Genomic DNA, 20,657 nt, shown 5'->3' on the forward strand with positions numbered 1-20,657 from the left:
GGCTGAGGCAAAGGGGTGGGACGCTCGGGGGCGGGGCTGAGCTTCCTTCCACCCAGGTGGCCTGGACCGTCCCGTCTCGCCCTGGAAGGACCAGCGTCTCCGCGTGGGTCAGGAGGCGTCCATTGGCGGAGCCCCCGTCGGAACCCAGGCCCCGTCCTTCCGCCGGGTCGCGTCCTTTCCCGTCGGGAAGCACTCTCTGCTGGCGGAGGCTCTGAGCTGGATTTTTATTACCATGGCCTCTGCTCCCGGCTTCTCCCAGGTGATCCGCACTGTACAGTCCACGGAGCAGCGTTACACCTGTCAACTCACTTTCCCAGCTGCTCTGTGAGAGGGTCAGGGGTCAGCCCTGCCTGCTCCTAGGCCTTTCCTTTTCGCTCTGTCTGTGGCTCCTTTCCCCTAGAAGGGCAGAGTCGAGTAGTGAGGACAGAGACAGTCTGCCCAGAGAACCTAAAACATTTACTCTCCGGCCCCTTGCAGAAAAGGTCTGTGGACCCCTGAAGTACAGGTGAAGGTATGGGCAATTTGCTGGTGATGGACCAAACATTGTAAAGTCACAGCGCAGTTTGAGAGGGCTGCAAGGGGTGGGTGGTTGGGACTACATTAGGGGATAAACAGGAATTAAATACAGGGATAAGAACCTGGGGAATGACGGATTACAGGGCATCTGATGGTTGCTTTCTTTTTTTTTTTTTCATTGTGGTAAAGTACACATAATATTTACCATCTTGACTATTTTAAAGCGTGTGGTTCAGTGGTATTAAATACATTGTGCAACCATCGCCACTGTCCCTCTCCATAACTCATCTTGTAAAGCTGAAGTTCTACGTCCATCAGACAGTAACTCCCATTCCCCTCCCTCTACTGTCTGGCAACCACCGTTCTACATTGTCTCTATAATTCTGACCACTAAGTATCTCATGTGAGTGGAATCATACAGTATTTATCTTTTGGTGATTGGATTATTTCACTTAGCATAATGTCCTCAAGGTTCATCCATGTTGTAGCATGTGTCAGAATTTCCTTTCTTTTTAAGGCTGAATAATATTCCATTGCATGAATATGGGAGATTTTGCTTATCCATTCACCTGTTGATGGGCACTTGGGTTGCTTCCACATTTTTGCTACTATGATCATGCCGCTATGAACATGAGTGTGCAAATATCTCTTCAAGACCCTGCTTTCAATTCTTTTGTGTATGTACCCAGATGTAGACTTGTTGCATAATGTGTTAATTTCATTTTTAAATTTTTTGAGGATCTGGCGTCCTGTATTCCACAGGGGCTGTACCATTTTATATTCTCACCAACAGTGCTCAAGGTTCCAATTTCTTCACATCTTTACCAACATTTATCTTCTGTTTTTTTTGGATAGTAGCCATTCTAATGTGTGTGTGGTGGTATTTTGTAGTTTTGATATGCATTTCCCTAATGATTAGCGATTTTGGGCACCTTTTCATGTGCTTATTGGATATTTGTATATCTTCTTTGGAGAAATGTCTATTCAAAACCTTTGTCCATTTTTGAATTGGGTTGGGTTTTTTTGTGTGTGGTTGAGTTTTAGGAGTTCTCAGTATACTCTAGATATTAATACGTTATCAGATATATGATGCAAATATTTTCACCCATTCTTGGGTTGCCTTTTTACTCTGAGGATATTGTCTTTTGATGCACAAGATTTAAAATTTTCATAGAGTCCAAATTGTTTTTCTTTTGTTGCCCATGTCTTTGGTGTCATATCCAGAAAATTATTGCCAAATCCAGTGTCGTGACGTTTTTGCCCTATGTTTTCTTCTAAGAGTTGTATAATTTTAGGTCTTACATTTAGGTCTTCGATCCATTTTGAGTTAATTTTTAAACATGGTGTTAGGTAAGGGTCCAAATTCATTCTTTTGCATGTGGATATGCAGTTTTCCCAGTAACACTTGCTGAAAGACTGTCTTTTCCTCATTGAATGGTCTTGGCACCTTTGTCAAAAATCATTTGATCATATATACCAGAATTTATTTCTGGACTCTCTATTCTGTTCCATTGGTCTATATGTATGCCTTTTTTTTTTTGTAATTTTTATTGGAGCATAGTTGATTTACAATGTTGTGTTAGTTTCAGGTGTACAGCAAAGTGATTCAGTTATATATGTATGTCTTTATGCTGGTAATCACAGTGTTTTAATACTGTAGCTTTGTAGTAAGTTTTGAAATCAGGAAGTATGGATCCTTCAGCTTTGTTCTTCTTTTTCAAGATTATTTTGGCTATTCAGGATCAGTTGAGATTTTATATGTATTTTAGGATGGGTTTTTCTATTTCTACAAAAAAAAATGACAGGGATTATATTGAATCTTTAGATCACTTTGGGTAGTATTGCCATCTTAATAATATTAAGTCCACAATTTACGAACATGGGATATATTTCCATTATTTATGTTTTCTTTAATTTCTTTCAGCAATGTTTTGTAGTTTTCAGTGTACAAGTCTTTCACCTCTTTGGTTAAGGTCATTCCTAAGTATTTTTCCTTTTTGTTGCTGTTGTGAATGGAATTGTTTTCATAATTTCCTTTTCAGATTGCTTATTGTTAGTATATAGCAACTGACTTTTGTATGTTGACTTTGTATCCTGCTGAATTCATTTATTAGCTCTAACAGGTTTTCGTGCAATCTTTAGGGTTTTTTAAACATAATTTCATATCATCTATGAACAGACATAATTTTACTTCTTCCTTTCCAATTTGGATGCCTTTTATTTCTTTTCCTTGCCTAATTGCTCTGGCTAGAACTTCTAGTACTATGTTGAATAGAACTGGTGAAAGTAGGCATCCTTGTCATGTCCCCTTAGTGAAAAATCAGTCTTTCACCATTGCTGTGGATTTTTCAAATATGGCTTTTATTATGTTGCGGCAGTTTCCGTCTATTCCTAGTTTGTTGAGTGTTTATTCATGAAAAGGTGTTGAACTTTTCAAATGCTTTTTAAAAATACTTTTATTTTTTAATATTTATTTTTATTTATTTGGTTGTGCCGGGTCTTAGTTGTGGCACACGGGCTCCTTAGTTGTGGCATGCAAACTCTCAGTGGCAGCATACATGTGGGATCTAGTTACCTGACCAGGGATCGAAGCTGGGCTCCCTGCAGTGGGAGCACGGAGTTTTAACCACTGTGCCACCAGGGAAGTCCCTCAAATGCTTTCGCTGCATCAGTTGAGATGATCATGTGGTTTTTGTACTTCATTCTGTTAATGTAGTGTATTATATTGATTGATTTTCATATGTTGAACCATCCTTGCATTGCAGGAATGAATCCCACTTGGTCATGATGTATAATCTCTTTAATATGCTGCTGAATTCCTATTTTGTTGAGAACGTTTGCATCAATGTTCATAAGGGATATTGTCCTGAAGTTTTCTTTTCTTGTAGTGTCTTTATCTGACTTTGGTATCAGAGTGATGCTGGCCTCTAGGATGAATCAGGAGGCATTCCTGCCTCTTCAGTTTTTTGGAAAAGCTTGAGAAGGATTGTTATTAGTTCTTTAAATATTTGGTAGACTTCACCAGTGAAGCCGTAGGCTTCAGGGCTTCTCTTTGTTGGGAGATTTTTGATTACTGATTCAATCTCCTTACTTGTTATAGGGCTTTTCAGATTTTCTATTTTTTCCTAAAAATTTTTCTGAGGGGGCTTTTGGGCATGAAAGAAATACTTAAAGAGTTACTTATGTTTTATAAATTTATTTACTTATTTTATTTATTTACTTTTGGCTGTGTTGGGTCTTTGTTGCTGCATGCAGGCTTTCTCTAGTTGTGGCCAGCAGGGGCTACGCTTGGTTGCGGTACATGAGCTTCTCATTGTGGTGGCTTCTCTTGTTGCGGAGCACAGGCTCTAGGCGCGCAGGCTCAGTAGTTGTGGCACGCAGGCTCAGTAGCTGTGGCTCGTGGGCTCTAGAGCGCAGGCTCAGTAGTTGTGGCGCGTGGGCTCAGTAGCTGTGGCGCGTGGGCTCAGTAGCTGTGGCTTGTGGGCTCTAGAGTGCAGGCTCAGTAGCATGGTGTGTGGGCTCAGTAGTTGTGGCTCGCAGGCTCTAGAGTGCAGGCCCAATGGTTGTGGCGCACGGGCTTAGTTGCTCCACGCCATGTGGGATCTTCCTGGACCAGGGCTCGAACCCATGTCCCCTGCATTGGCAGTAGGTGGATTCTTAACCGCTGAGCCACCAGGGAAGCCCACTTATGTTTTAATTACTATTCAGTTGATTAAAGTATCAAGTTTAAATATCTCATATCTCTTAAGCCTAAAAGCCTAAAACGTCAGTTTGCAAATACTGTTATCTTAATAAATTCAGTGATCTTTGTATGAAAATAAGATTCTGTTTCTCCCTATTCTTTGGTTAGCCTTCAGTTAACCATGGGCTTTATAGATTAAATCTTCCTTAATTTTACCCCACACTTCTGTACTCAATTGATCAAATTCCCTTGGGCATCTCAAACCATACTTTCAAATTTGACTTAGCCGACTCTTAAATACACCAATAGCCACCCCGTCCCATGTAGTTTAATTCCCGAGCCAAATCTAATAAGCAAAACCTTACTAAACCGTTAAGCAACTCTTATAAATCTAATAAAATAGACATAAATCTAACAGATTCTCTTACCTGTTTTAAACATCTTAAATGAAGTACATATAAAACAGTGGAATAAAACTCATTATTACAGATAGCCTACCCAGCACCCAAATATCAACCCAGGCAGATTCTTTTATTCATCTGGACACCACAAATGTGCTTTCCTAACCCAAGGGCACAGAGCCATCCTCTCGGGCCATTTCACACTGAGGTGCTGGAGGCTGAACTCTTGGTGGGCTATTGTTGCCCAGGACTGGGGTCCAGCATGATTTCCAGGATGATTCATCGTGAGTCAGTATTTATTAGGCTGAGTCACCGTGGAGATAATTGGACTTCCCAAGCCTGTGTCTTTTTTTGTAATAGTAAAATCTTCCGTAATTTTTCATTGCCTGAGTAGAGCTGATAAGATTCTACATCCCCTACCAGGGATGCAATGAATATTTTAGCTGTTTGATTTGTAATGATGAAATTTTGATGCTGACCAAAACTTGAATATAGTATATAGTATACACACAGTCTGGCTTTGTCAACATACTGTAAACATCATTATAAACTTGTACATGCCTTCTTTTTCTTTTCTTTTGTTTTTCTAGCATGCCTCATATGGCTCTGCAGAGAACTACTGCTTTCTTTCTAGTCCCCAAATTGTCACAAGCTGCTCAGTGGGAGCCCCTTTCAGCTGGCTCCTTTATCCTTTAAAATCTCCCTGGATCATTTTGAAAGCATACTTTCTTTCTGGCAACACACTGGTACTCCAGGCCCATCTTAATTATCCTTGCCCTAAGACATAGGATCAGACACTTTCCAAGGCTCCTTGCTTCCTTTTGGGGAACTGTACTTGAGATCAAAAATCTAGGAGATTTGGGCATATGTTAGACCACTCTGCTTGACCCTGGGAGTGGGTGATAGCACAGAGGCCACTTTAGAGGCAGGCCCCGAAAAGATATATTTTTAACATGTCATGGAATCATATCATTTTAAATTTAACTCCAATTTAATGGACTACTTAAACCTTCTAATATAAAAAATTTTTTTGTCTTTTCTTGAATACCAGCTTCCCTATTGCCACAAATACAACATTTTTTTACTAACTTTAACGTGAATGCTGTCTATTATAATACCGACCCGCGGAGACCAAAATAGACCCTGGGCCCCTTGCCTAGGCTGCACTGCACAGCCCCCTCTCACTTCTGAGATCCTAGTTTTCCACTGACTGTCATTCCTTGGTATCTTTTTGACATCAGAAGCTGGTACTTTTGGTGATGACTGTAGTGGGGACAGTTTGACTGAGTGATATCAGCTCATTGAGGGATAAATGAAATGACTTTATTTTTCCAGTGATTGCTACCAGCTGTACTCTTCACTGATTTCCTGCTTGCTGACAGGGTCCCTTAAGGACACACAGTCCAAATCTATAATTTGTCAGTCAGTATCAGTTACTGGGACAGTACCATTTTGGTTGAGTCTTATTGTCTGTTTTGAAACTTCAGTCTCATCTTTCACCCAAAACTGCCCCCATCATGTCAGCACCCTCCCCAGTAAAGACTAGACATGTGGCTCCACTGGCTCTGGCGGGCGCAGAGGCTCTGCACTCTCGCCCACAGCTCTTGTCCTAGGGATTCTTCAGCTGGTGGGAAAGACAGAAAGAGGAAGAACGATGTTTCTTTCCACGACTGCTCACTGGCGGCCCTCCTTCCTGCAGGTCATGATGTGAACAGCCGAGGCTGGTGGTAACCACCTTCCTGTCTCTGCTGTAGCCATCTCGGCTAATCCAGCTGGACTTCTGGCGGTGCTGGAGGTTAAAGGTGCCTCGGCACTGCGAGGCAGGAGGAGATTAGTCTTGGTAAGTCCTCTAGACGTGGGATCCAGGGAAAGGTGCAGAGTAGTTCGCCCTGGGCATCGTGTGCAGGCTTGCAGTTCAGACGCATCAGCCTGACGCAGAGGGGAGAGCTTCTGGAAGGCCGGGGTGGGAGGGGGAGTAGCAGGGCCACTGGTGCCCCAGGGGTGGCCGGTCGAGCTCCAGGCGGTGGGGACCTGAAGAGTAGCCTGTCCTCAGGTTCAGGTCAACTCTACCATCAGGGAGAGGAAGTGTATCAAAAAGGGCCCACCTTCTGCGGGCCTCTAGCTGGCGAGACATTGAGCTGGACCTGGGAAGGGCATGTGTGTGTGCATACACAAGGGCTTGGGGAGTGTAAGTATTGTCTGTTGATCTTCTGTATATGCTTCTAGCTCTTTCCTTTGCATCGCCTCCCCTCTTTTCACAAGGGCTTTAACAAACTTCCCGCAAACAGAGTATCTGAAGAGAAACATTTGTTGAAGACACCACTGTTGGAGAATGTGTCACCAGACCCCCGTGTCCACGTCTTGGCTGAGTCCTGAGATCTGATTCAGCTTCTTGGTGGTAAGACACAGACGCCCTCAAACTTCTTCAAGAAAAGAGGGGCTGTTGTGAGGCGGGGCCCTGGTAGCGGGCTGGCTGGGAACTGCTTGGCTCAGGGACTTGAGGGGCTGTCACAGGTGAGAAGAAAGTAAGGAGACTTGAGACTAAACGCCACGTGGCTCCTGAACAGTGAAAGCCCCTGAGTCGACAGCGCAGAGCCAATCTTCATTTCCTGTTTTTGGTGATTGTGCCACAGCAGAGGTTAACATCAGGGGAAGCTGAGTACTGTATATGCGAGCTCTCCATTCTGGTTTTGCAACTTTTCCTTAGGTCTAAAATTATTTCAAAGACAACCTCAGAATGGGAGAAAATATTTGCAAATGAAGCAACTGACAAAGGATTAATCTCCAGAATTTATAAGCAGCTCATGCAGCTCAATAACAAAAAAACAAACAACCCGATCCAAAAATGGGCAGAAGACCTAAACAGACATTTCTCCAAAGAAGATGTACAGAATGCCAACAAACACATGAAAGAATGCTCAACATCATTAATCATTAGGGAAATGCAAATCAAAACTACAATGAGATATCATCTCACACCAGTCAGAATGGCCATCATCAAAAAATCTAGAAACAATAAATGCTGGAGAGGGTGTGGAGAAAAGGGGACACTCTTGCACTGCTGGTGGGAATGTGAATTGGTTCAGCCACTATGGAGAACAGTATGGAGGTTCCTTAAAAAACTACAAATAGAACTACCATATGACCCAGCAATCCCACTACTGGGCATATACCCTGAGAAAACCATAATTCAAAAAGAGTCATGTACCAAAATGTTCATGGCAGCTCTATTTACAATAGCCCGGAGATGGAAACAACCTAAGTGCCCATCATCGGATGAATGGATAAAGAAGATGTGGCACATATATACAATGGAATATTACTCAGCCATAAAAAGATACGAAATTGAGCTATTTGTAATGAGGTGGATAGACCTAGAGTCTGTCATACAGAGTGAAGTAAGTCAGAAAGAGAGAGACAAATACCGTATGCTAACACATATATATGGAATTTAAGAGAAAAAAAATGTCATGAAGAACCTAGGGGTAAGACAGGAATAAAGACACAGACTTACTAGAGAATGGACTTGAGGATATGGGGAGGGGGAAGGGTAAGCTGTGACAAAGCGAGAGAGAGGCATGGACATATATACACTGCCAAACATAATGTAGATAGCTAGTGGGAAGCAGCCACATAGATCAGCTCGGTGCTTTGTGACCGCCTGGAGGGGTGGGATAGGGAGGCTGGGAGGGAGGGAGACGCAAGCGGGAAGAGATGTGGGGACATAAAAAAAAAAATTATTTCAAAATGAAAAAGAATTTTTAAATTACTGCTGCCTCGGTCCTGACCTGTGAGTTAAGGGGAGCTCAGGTTTCTGAACTCTTGTTTAATGCCAGGTACACTTTTCGCATTTCCTAATGTAATCCTCACAGCCCCATGGGAGGCGAGCCCTGGAGCCAGTCGTACGGGGAAAGTGGAAGCTCACGGACACTAAGGAAGCCGTGTGGTTGATGAGAACAGGACCAGGATTCACCTGGGACCAGATGGCTGCCCAGGCCAGTTCCCCCACCGCCCCGCAGGGAGAGCCTGGCACCAGGGCAGAGGAAGCTAGAGGCGGGACCCAGAGACGCAGGGGCTTGCAGCCCCCCGTGAGGAATCTGGACTTTATCCTGGAGGCCAGTGCGTCTCAGTCTGGGCTGCACATCAGATCCTCCGGAGAGCTCTAGAGATGATTACTGCCTGGGTCCTACCCCAGGAAGTCTGACTCAGCTGTTTCTTGGTTTTGTTTTGTTTTGTTTTTTATATTGGAGTAGAGTTGATTAACAGTGCTGTGTCAGTTTCAGGAGTACAGCAAAGTGATTCAGTTATACATATACATGTATCTAATCTTTTTCAGATTCTCTTCCCATTTAGGTTATTACAGAATATTGAACAGAGTTCCCCGTGCTGTAGAGAAGGTCCTTGTTGGTTATCCATTTTAAGAATAGCAGTGATTCAGCTGTTGTTTTTGAAGCTCTCCAAGTGATTCTGACGTGCAGCCAGCCTATGCATAAGAACTGGAGTCATGCTGCCACACACGGTCAAAAGGCCTGCTTGCCACTGACCCTTCGCAGGGACTCCTGGGCCCGAGGCGACGCCCTCGCGCCCCATCTGCTCCCGAGAACCCTCGCAGAGGCCTCACCCTCTTCTTCCAAGCCAGTCTGCGGGCTCCGGTCGCCCCCCGCCTGGGTCTGACCCCGTCACAGCCGCTGGGGAGCCAGTGTCGCCCTCACCAAGTGCTGCTGTTTCCGGGAGCGGCCGCCAAAGCCAGGGTCTGGTGCTGGGGGGCCGTGGGAGCTGGCGGTCACGGCGGGGGGAGCAGCCCCTCCCCCGCCCCCCCAGAGGGCGCTCGGCCTCTCACACTGCGGAAGCCTTTGCGCCCACGCTAAAGCTTGCAGCCAGGAGCTCCAAACATTGCCATCATACCGATGACATTTTACTGTTACAGAGAAAAATAATTTAAAAATATATACATCATCCACGTTTCCATTTTTTTTTCTCTGGAAACTTTAATTCCCCAAATGGCTGGAACGTAAACAGACCAAGAGGACCACGGTGACCTGCAGAAAGCAAGTGAGGGGAACTGACCTCCCGGTGACTGTTGTTATTCCAGAGTCAACGAGTTGAGAGCTTTGCCCCGCAGGGTCTTCATCTCCTCAAACACCTTTTCTCCTGCCTTCTCCAGTGGCTGTGCTTGGTCTCTCGCCTCTCTAAGTATATACATCAAACACAGACCCGGCAAGGCGCATCGGGGCCCTCATGAAACACCACCAACCTGCTGCCGGGCCCAGCGTTGCGAGAGATGCCTTGCGAAGGTCGGAGGGCTGTTTATCCGCATACACAGTTGAAACCCCGCTTAGCGATCACTTAGTTACCAGTGGAAACACCCAACTGGTAAGTGGTTCAAGCGTGGTTTCCAGTCTGAGCCGCACCAGTATCTTAGCAGAGCCACGTGACCTAAGCTCTCAGCCGCCGTTTCCAGACGCACACCTGGTGTGCATCCCGTCCCCCAGGATTGTTGCAAAGGGGAAACGAGAACTTACTCGTACACATCCCGGCATGATGGCGTCTGAAGGCTCAGTTGGCGGGAGCTGATTCTTCATGTTTATGAGTCGAGTGGACACACAGTATCTCTGACTCTGGCCATAGTTCCAGAAGGTGGGAATCAAGAGGGAGGGCTCTGCACCTGGGTGGAGCAGTGGCTGATGTGGAGGCCAGATGTCGCCGGTGTGGCGAGGGGTAGAACTCTCCAAATATCTGGGAGGACGTGATGAGTGTATTTGGTTGGAAGCACAGGTGTCTAAGGACTGTGAGCTCAGCTATACGATCTGACCAGATAGAAGAGTTCAGTACAGAATTAAGTGCTTCTCCCCTACATTCACAGCAGCAGGAATCTAAAATCGACACAAATGAACTTATCTACAAAACAGAAACAGACTCATGGGCATAGAGAACAGACTGGTGGTTGCCAAGGTGGGGGAGGGATGAATTGGCAGATGCAAACTATTATCTATAAGATGGATAACCAACAAGGTCCTACTGTATAGCACAGGGAGATATATTCAATGTCCTGTGATGAACCATAATGGAAAAGAATATGAAAAAGAATATATATATATATATATATATAACTGAATCACTTTGCTGTACAGCACAAAATAACACAACACTGTAAATCAACTATACTTCAGTAAAATTAAAAAAGTAAAATCAAGTGCTTCTGAAACATTTCCTAAAGAGGGTGAAATGTGAAGTTTTGGCGAATACCCGAAAGTTTTGAAAAAGCAGAAATATCTGAAAATGAAGAACTAAAATGTTCCCTAATGTGTATAATTAAAAAAAAAAATTGGCACCACCTTATGGAATCAGTGTAAAAATATATAGATCATGTCAGCCCTTAAAGATATTAATGATTGAGTGATATGATAATCTAAGGGGAGTTGAATGATATGTTGGCAACTAAAGTCACTCTCACAGTTTCTTGGACGTTTTGCAGTATGATTCTCCTTAGTGGGTCTCGAGAGGGTGCAATCACCATCAAGGCAGCAAAGACTCTCTCGGGTTGATTCCAGCCATCAAGGGAGAGCAGATGATTCTCTGCATCCATGAAAATAAATATTTGCCACAAACCCAATAGACAGCAGTCTTCATGGGGACAATAAGTCCCACTGATGGGTTCTTTATTTCTATCCCTGTCTGACCAAGCTCTGGTGTGTGTGTGTCTGACTCTGTCCGCTTCTGGCTGAGGCTGAAGGAGGTGAGGAAAAGGCACAAGGAGAGAGAAGACAGAGCTGAGCGTTGGGTCATGCTTGCTATGCGCTGGAGAGAATTTCAGAACCAAATACCTGCTGTACAGCATAGGGAACTCTACTCGTATCTTATAATAACCTATAAGGGAAAAGAATCTGAAAAAGAATATATATATATATATATATATATATATATAAACAACGGAATCACTCTGCTGTATACCTGAAACTAACACAACTGTAAATCAATTATATTTCAATAAAAATTTGAAAAAAATGAAACAAAATCATCTGTGGGATATCAGTCAGTTGGAATACTATGCAGCCAATAAACTGATAATTACATTGACAATTTTGACACATGAAAAGACGTACAAAAAATAATTCAAACTGCAAAATAGATGAATTCAAAAGGCCATGGATCTATTTATTGAAAATGTGTGAAATGTATGTGTATTTTGAAAAAAAAATTGGAAGCTAAGTTGTGCAGAAAATGTTTAGAGTTCATTGTTGGTTTTTTTGTTTTTTGTTTTTTTTGGTAAAGTAGCTAAAATACATTAAACAAGAAAAGAAGACCTTCCACTTTGGGTGACTATATAAAGTAATAAGTTCTACTTCATTCAATAATCATTTGATAATCCAGTGGCATTCAGTATTAGCTTCTGTAGTGAAAATGGTGAAAAACCAGGTTAAATACCAAGTAAGCAAAGAGGTATTAGATATTGCCCCACTCATGGGGCAAACCATTCTAAGTCCAGGGGTAATTTTTGAAATTGAAAAAAAAAAAGTATCCCTTAGTCAGGGATACTTCCCTGGTGGCGCAGTGGTTAAGAATCCGCCTGCCAATGCAGGGAACACGGGTTCGAGCCCTGGTCCGGGAAGATCCCACAGGTGGTGAAGCAACTAAGCCCGTGCACCACAACCACTGAGCCTGCACACCTAGAGCCCGCGAGCCACAACTACTGAGCCTGCGAGCCGCAACTACTGAGCCCGCGCACCTAGAGCCCGTGCTCTGCAACGAGAAGCCACTGCAATGAGAAGCCTGTGCACTGCAATGAAGAGTAGCCCTCGCTCGCCGCAACTAGAGAAAACCCACACGCAGCAACAAAGACCCAATGCAGCCAAAAATAAATAAATAAAATAATTTAAAAAAAATTAATTGAAAAATAACCTCTTAGTCAACTGTTTGTTTGAAACCTGAAACAAAATGCAAAGTACATCTCTGTTGAGGTGTCAGAGGTTCTATGTGCTATGTAGTGTAACATGATATTTTATTGTTAAAATAAAAACAGATGCTCACTGAAATTCTATTTAAAATTTTTATTTCCTCGATTTTCTTTTACGGGAAACTGCCAGTCTACTTTCTGAGAGTGTTGGTTTGCTGTAGGCCTCTGCTACTATTACAAACAAACCAAAGGAACCCCACGCTCCTCTAAGATATGTGGGTATTCCCTTCCAAAAAGGCAGGGCCTCCCCAAAACACCCCAAACAAGGAAGACAAACTGAGAAATTTACAGTGTACACAGGAAGGGTAATTATCCCTAAAATATGAGGCACTCTTACAAATAAGTAAGAAAAAGATAAACACTTTCTACAATATAGGTAAAAAATCCCTTCATAAAAGAAGAAAAACAATTGATAAACATAGGAAATTTTTTACCATCACTTGTAAACAAAGAAGTTGAAAATTAAAACAAGGATATGGTCATTTAAAAACCTATCATATTGGTAAAGAAAAACAGCCTGATACCGTAACACGTTGTTCAGGGCATTTGAATGTGCGCATCCTGACCTCTGCTGGTAGGAGGTTTGTTGATGAACTTTCTGGATGGTGGTGAAGCACTATATATTAAAACCTTAAAATGAACATGAATCTAGCACTTATGTTTCTAGGAATTTATCCCAAGGAGACAGTCTGATAAGTTTGCAAGGAATTATGACACAAGGAGGTTTGTTGCAGCGCTACTGGCAACAGCAGAACATTGGAAAGAGGTGATGTGATCATCAGAAGGACGTGTGAACACACGATGGCACATCCACCAATGAGATACAAAGGTGTATGTCTGTGTCTATACAGCTATGTTTATGATATACTGCTAAATAAAATTCTAGAAGATAAAACAGTATGAACAATACGATTGAATTCGTATATATATAAGGTGTGCATGTATGAATATACGTCAACACATACAGTTGGCACTCTGTATCCGTAGGTCCTGCATCTTCAGATTCAACCAACCCTGGATGAAAAAAAATTTCAGAAAGTTCCAAAAAGCAAAACTTGAATTTGCCGTGCGCTGGCAACTATTTACAAATCATTTACATTGTATGAGGTATTATGAGTAATCTAGAGATGATTTAAAGTGTCTGGGAAGATGTGCGTAGGTTATATGCAAATTCTACAGCATTTTATATAGGGACTTGAGCATCCACAGATTTTGGTACTCAGGATGGGGGGTGTCCTGGAACCAATCCCCTGTGGATACTGAGTGATGACTGTATGTATGGTTTAACAAAATATAATAGGTGTTTATGGTTTATTTAAACTAACAAACAAATAAATCCTTGGAAGACCACACATCAAAATGTACAAGTTACTGCCTCTGGGTGGTAGGATTATTGTTTTTATTCTATTCTTTATATTTTTCTGTATTTTCTAACATTTTGATAGTAAAAAAAAAAGGCTTTTTAAAAAATTTTTTTCAGTAGAATTTTTTTTAAATCACTGATTTGTTTATTTCTAGTTTTGTTTATTTTTTGGCCACGCAGCATGGGGGATCTTAGTTCCCCGACCAGGGATTGAACCCGCACCCCCTGCAGTGGAAGCGCGGAGTCTGAACCACTGGACTGCCAGGGAAGTCCCAAAAAAGACTTTTTTTTTTTTTTAAAGAGAAAAAGAATTCTAAAAAGGATAACTGGAATTTCAAACTTACAAACCATATGAACTCTGGTGGTTATTTACTTTACCAAAGTATTCTTCAAAACCAGTTCTTGAAGGGTGACGGTTTGCTCGGCTAGTTGGCCCCTGAGGGAGAGGCAAAGAGAAGAATTCACGTGTGCCAAGCGAGTTCACATCGAGCAGCTGGAGAGGTGTCTTCGCACTGGCATCTCATTTAGCCCTCACAACTGCCCAGTTACTGAAGATGAGCAATGCAGCTGGAGGTGGCACGGGCGCTAAATGGGATGTGGCCCCGGGTCTCGCCAGGCTCCAGGGCCTGGGCCTCTTATACTGCATGAAGCTCATTCAGCTACTGATAAGAAACAAACACAGCTCTGAAATCACATGATAAGCAAATGGGAATGCTGGACTCTGTTCTAAAGGTTTATTTACCAACAACATTTGAGGGAGCGTCGCTATGCATAAAATACACATCTAAACATCTGAAGCATTGGAAACGTGCCCCTTTTGACACGTTCTTAGATCCAAACAGCACGGCAGTCCTGTGCGTCCTGTAGGGTGAACTTTATCCTGGCTGCCTCTTCCTAAGCCATCAAAGCATCCACTTACTTCTCCTTCTTGGTGTCCTTGTAGTTCAACATAGGGAATTCCACCTCCATCATTTCTGGGGTCAGCATGATGTCTATACTCTGCTCACAGAGCTCGCTGAAAAGGAGTGAGATCGAGAAATATTGTCGTCATTTAAGAGTTATGCAATTCTTTCAACATTCCTCCCACCTACTCTTCTGGAATTCTACGTTCAGAAAAAGCATAAGGCTGACAAATAGCTTTCTACCAATCCACAGTAGTGGGAATGGTTATTTATAAGCAGAGAATAAAAAGCAGTTTAGAGGGGGCTTCCCTGGTGGCGCAGTGGTTGAGAGTCCGCCTGCAGACACAGGCAGGACACTGGTTTGTGCCACGGTCCGGGAAGATCCCACGTGCCATGGCACGGCTGGGCCCGTGAGCCATGGCCGCTGAGCCTGCGCGTCCGGGGCCTGTGCTCCGCAACGGGAGAGGCCACAACAGTGAGAGGCCCGCGTACCCAAAAAAAAAAAAAAAAAAAGCAGTTTAGAAATGCGGTTACAGAATTCATATTCTCTTCAGGTGCACGTGGAACATTTGCCAGTATTGACCACACCTTGGACCATAAGGAGAGCATGAATGTTAATGTTCTATGGCCACATGGAATTCAAATAGAAATCAATAGCAAAGAAGAGTAAAAAAATCCACGACTGCTTTAAAAATGAAACAGTATACTTCTAAATAACCTATGGGTGAGAGAAGACATCACAGGGACCGAGGTTATTTTTATCTTGGGCTCTGCGATCCCCTAGAGCAGGGGTCAGCAAACTTTTCCTGTAAAGGCCTCTGTAGGGTCTCTTTTACAACTACTCAGCTCTGCTGTTGCAGCATGAAAGGAATCATGGAAAAACACATACATGAATGAAGTGTGGCTGTATTTCAATAAAACGGTTTGCAAAAGCAGGCGGCAGGCCGGATTCGGCCGTTTGCGGACCCCTGGCCTCGAGCTTGGGTGTTGGATGGTTACAGCTGGGTCCCTGCATGTGTGGGTTCCAGCTCCACGAAGCAGTGAGAGAGAGGGTGCAGGAGCCCCCTCCATCCTGGCCCTGCCCTCGGGAGGAGATCTCACGTCTGCTCCTGTCCCTTTGGCACAGGCCGAGTGACATGGATGACGTAACTGCAGGGGAGGCTGGGACGGTGAGCCTCCGGTCTCCACAAGTCTATTTCTTTAGGAGAGGGGACAGTTTTTTGAGAGAGGCCGTCTCTGCTACACTCAGAGGAATGCTCCCAAGATCAACGAAGGCTTCGAAATTTAGAATTAGCAGCAGGAACCCTCTGCTGACAGCGATGCGTAAACAGAGGTGGGCAGAGCAGTTTTCTGTTGGGAAAACACCTTGAAACCCACAGAGTCGTTCTGATCCGTAAGCTTCGCTGAGCAGCGGCTCCGGGCCAGTCTCGCGTGAAGCCGGCGCTGTGCGGAGAGCGCCTTCCCCTTAGCGCTTTCCTCACCCCTCAAGAGTGGAAAATAGCAAGACCTTGTTGCGGGTGAGCGAGGCTTTTGCCAGATGCCCATTTAGTGCGCAGTAGATGTCGGTCACCCCCCCCCCCCCGCCCCCGTCCTGGGTGACAACCCCTGAGAAACAGGTACTACTCTTCCCATTTCAGAGATGAGGGAACCGAGCCCCAGGGGTCCGCGCATCAGTGCTGAATGGGGGAGGGGTCTGCCGAGCATCTCCCCAGCTGCCCCCAGCGCTGACCCTCAAGTAACCGTGTGTCATCCCCGCCCGCCCGGCTACAGTGTCCTCAGGAAACGCCCTCGTGCTCCGGGGTTTGAGTGGCGGACACTCAACCTCCCTGTTCACCCTGGGTTCCAAGCTTCAGGCGCTCAAGTGTCACACTTGGGTGTGGGCAGGTCTCACAAAAACCGACACACGCCTCAGATATTCAGGACTTCACTCACTGATTATCTACAGGGAAAAATGGTTGAGTGGGTACAGCCACAGGAGATTCAGGGATGCATTCCCACTGGATGTTGGATGCTCATCAGTAAAGTCAAGTTTAAGCAGCTTAGTTTGGGGCTGATATTTCTTTTTATTTTCTTCCTTTTTTTTTTTTTTCGCTCTTTCTTTTAAAATTTCCTTTGTTTTCGTTTTTCTCTTTTTTCTCTTTTTTATTTATCTGGGGGCGCTCTATTTCTTTATGCCCCTCCAAACCCCACCCACCCTTCGAGTACTAACCCCAGTCAAGGCGACTCTGCAGCCTTGGAAGCCCACTCAGCTCCCCCTCCGCTCACCCGTCCCCGGAGCGCCTGCAGCACGGAAAGATCAGCCAGTGTGAGACCTTAGGCTGTTCACCACGAATCCAGCATCCTATCTAGTTGGGCGTATGGCTGGGTGTTAGCCGTGTCTCGGCTGGGGTGCAAGTTCGGGCACTGGGTGCTCCTTGGAAATCTCTCATAGCACCGGGACTATTTCTGGAAAATAGACATCACGAGAGACCAAAAGTAAAAGAGTACCGTTCGAGGGTCTCCATTCTGTCTTCCTCTGGTAAGGCATCAAGAACAGCAGGGACGTCTATAGGGAGCATGGCTAAATTGAAGGAATCGCATCTGTGGAAAAATCACACATTTGTAGTCTCAGGGTCTTTACACAATTTCCTAAAGCACTTTTCTTTCCACCACTGGTGTTTTACGCTACCGTTCTGCCCTCCTTCATTCTTGCAAACCCACTCATGTCTCCCTAGAGGTAAAGGCGGGGCTGCGATAGGTACCAGTCAAACCCAAGAGAATGGGGCCAAAGAAGACACTTCCCGGTGTTACTGTAAATCAACTATACTTCAGCTTTGAGAAAGACATTTCCCAGAGTTTAGAAACAGAACTGTCAAACTTGTGGTGTCTAAACTTACACTGTTTCCCGGGGGTCGGGCTGGCGTGGGGCAGTTAGTTCGCTGTTTTTGTTCTTAATATTTTTTCCCACGTTTATACTCTTCCTTAGCTGTTTATTCAGTTTCAAACCTCCTCCCCACCCCCTTATATATTGTTTGGTATCATGATTTTACAGCTTCATATACAAATTACTGGGTGTTGAGGACGTTAAAAGAATTGAGATGGGGAGAAAAGACATTTTGTTATTTTTAAAGTCGGCGGCAGACTTCTGTTTCAAGTTGGTGGAGCAAACACTCACCTTTTAAAAAAAATTTCCCCTTTTTTTGGTCTCAACACCTTCTTAACATGCCTCTCAAGTGATATTAGAGGAACCCACAACAGCAAAGAGAATAGGAAAAGAGTCACAAATGGATAAACTTTTAAAATAATTTTCTGGAATAAGTTTCTAGAAGCTGAGAGGAGTGTTGTCTCATAGAAGAGAGTAAAGAATGACCCACGGCAGGAAACTGACCTCCTCGCAGGCTCTAGAAAGGCTGCAGGCAGAGGGTAAGGCAGGTGGCAGGAACGGAAAGCCAGGAGGTTAATTGAAGCCTCCTTGGTGCGTGCAGATACGTCTTGGAGATAAGTTTCTTCTCCTTGTTTAATAAGCAAAAATGCTTGTTTATTAAAGTGGTTATAGGTGAAGCAATTCTGAAACTATTTTTGACGTTCTATAAAACTGAGGGAGTGAGTGTGTTAGGAGACCGGGGGTTCTCACAGGGGAAAGCAGAGACAGACGACTATGGAACGGGGAAAAGCAAGCAGCAACTCCATGAATGTGGATTGGGATTACAGGCACCGGTGTGGATTCATGATGTCTAAAATGGGTGTAGGTGTGTGTATGTGTGCCTACGTGCACATGGACACGTGCATATGTGTGTAGATGTATGCAGTCATGTATTTTTGTATGAATGTGTACATACGTGTGTATGTGTGTGCATATATATATATGCATTTCCCCACGTACACACTCCGGCTTGTCCGCTGAGGAGGCCAAGAGATGACTCCCCTGCTCCATCCCCCGTAATGATGTGTGCACCGGGAACCCAGATTTTGGTCTCTAACACCATTCCTCACTGAAAAGGGACCTGGCTTCCACCACCCAGAGATTAGTCCTATTTACTGACTTGGTGACAGAGAACGCAGGTTCTAACGGACAATCCCACTAAGACCTCAGAGCGTGTGTAGCCGAGAGGAGGGTGGGAGAAGGTAGAAGCCTGGACCACTCCCCAGGGGCCAGGGTGGTCTGGAAGACAGAACGGCAACAACCAAGGGTTTTTCATGAGATCAAAGTTACATAATTTTAAAATTCTGAGACCATGTCCTGCTTACTTTTCCATGTGTCAATATGTTCCTCTGGAATTGAAAGGGTGGTGGCAGTGGACGGAGGTTGGGTGTTTTGTTTTGCTTTGTTTTGTTTCATGCCTTCCTTGGAAAAGTAAAACGCCGACAACTCTAAGTCAATTCCTAAGATTCTTCTGGAAATTTCAGTTGTCTATAAAACCCCAAAGTCTGGGCACCACTGGATTAGATGACTTCTTTGTGGCTACTTACTCAGATTACATGAAAGTCACAGACACACTCAGTAAATTCTCTCTGAATTTATTAACGAGCAAAGAACCCAAGTGAGCTGTTTTGATCATTTCGAATGCAAAAATGACTTGGAGTGAATAAACATTAACTAAGGATACTGCATGGTTTAACAGCAACTCTCAGGGGCAGAAATACAGGGGAAATAGCAGCTAAGAAATAGGTAATCTATTCAAGAAAAATGACCGCAGAGTTGAAATATCATTAGCAGATGTGTAGGAAGTTTAAAAGGGAATACTATTATGATTCTATAACTCTTTTAGAAATAAAAACATTATCTAGGGTCTTACATCATAGAAATCCATGATAAAGAAATAAAGAATCCTCTCTTGATTTTATAATGTGGTGCAATTATGGTTTATTATGAAACAAATTGGCCAACAGAGCACTTGGGCACAGAAGCTGGAGGTAACAAGTCCTAGTTGGGGAGTTTTCTTGTTTAATTCACATTTAATTCATGGTTAGTTCAAGCCCAAGGTGACTGCGTTCTGAGTGCCTTTTGAAAGAACAGCCTCGTGAGATTTTTCCAAGAACATTGCTTTGGAAAAAAAAACAGGATTTTTTTTTCTTAATTCCTGAGACCGGTGCTTGCTGACAGCTGGTGGACCCCGGCGTGTCCACTGCCTGCCGTTGCTCAACGTGCGTATTCAGCCTCTGGACGGTACCCACACCAGCTGTGTTTGGTCTGCTTATGACTGCGGTCCATTCGGAAGTGCCCTCACCCCACAGCAAAATGAGGCCGTGTGTCTAGCTGGTGGCGGGTCATCGCCGTACGGTGGCAGCAGAGTTACCGCAAGGTTTAGTGGGTGGGGGAGGGCAGAAGTGGGAAGGGTTACTAAGGATGGTGCTAGATGCACCACTCGAGTCCTTACAACTCACGTGGTCCGTGAGGACCCCTTCACCGTCCCCGTTTCACAGACGAGGAAATGATTGCTCAACGGGCTTCAGTAATAGGTAACTGTGGCCCAGGGACACAGAGTGGGTGACAGGGCTAGCGGGTTACGAGGCAGGTCTCTCAGACACCAAAGCATTCCTTCTCCCTACAAGGTCACTGTTCCACCCAGCCCTTGATTCTGGAGTTTTCAGATTTTAGAAATATGCTAATGTTACCAAACAATTTCGTGTGCCTGACGCACAGCAAGGCCAAGCAACCCGAAACGTCGGAGTCTGGAGCAGAGAAAGGTTCAGGGCCAGCAAGGAGACGAGGTGGTTTGTGCCCCAAAAACCCAGAACTGCCCAGTGGTTTTCAGGCAGGCGTTTTTAAAGGCAAAATTTGGGGTGAGGGCTGCAGGGTGTGTGACCGTCTTCTGTCTGGCTGGTGGGGAGGTACAGACCCCTCCCTATGTCCTCTGCC

At 44.4% G+C, this 20,657-nt stretch overlaps 1 protein-coding gene across 1 annotated transcript in view; it reads right to left on the reverse strand.

Annotated features, from left to right (window-relative positions):
• Window positions 1-8,324: 8,324 nt before the first annotated feature.
• The window catches only part of CFAP221 (cilia and flagella associated protein 221), an 83,633-nt gene continuing 71,300 nt past the window's right edge, over window positions 8,325-20,657 (reverse strand). Inside the window, exons 22-24 of the mRNA XM_032638637.1 lie at window positions 17,306-17,398; window positions 14,836-14,931; window positions 8,325-9,788 (exon numbers count right to left, since the gene is read on the reverse strand). Coding sequence (XP_032494528.1) covers window positions 9,683-9,788; window positions 14,836-14,931; window positions 17,306-17,398 — 295 coding nt within the window. The 3' untranslated portion in view covers window positions 8,325-9,682. The remainder of the gene's footprint in view (window positions 9,789-14,835; window positions 14,932-17,305; window positions 17,399-20,657) is intronic.

Source organism: Phocoena sinus, chromosome 7 (genome assembly GCF_008692025.1).
Source record: "Phocoena sinus isolate mPhoSin1 chromosome 7, mPhoSin1.pri, whole genome shotgun sequence".
Lineage (NCBI taxonomy): Eukaryota > Metazoa > Chordata > Mammalia > Artiodactyla > Phocoenidae > Phocoena > Phocoena sinus.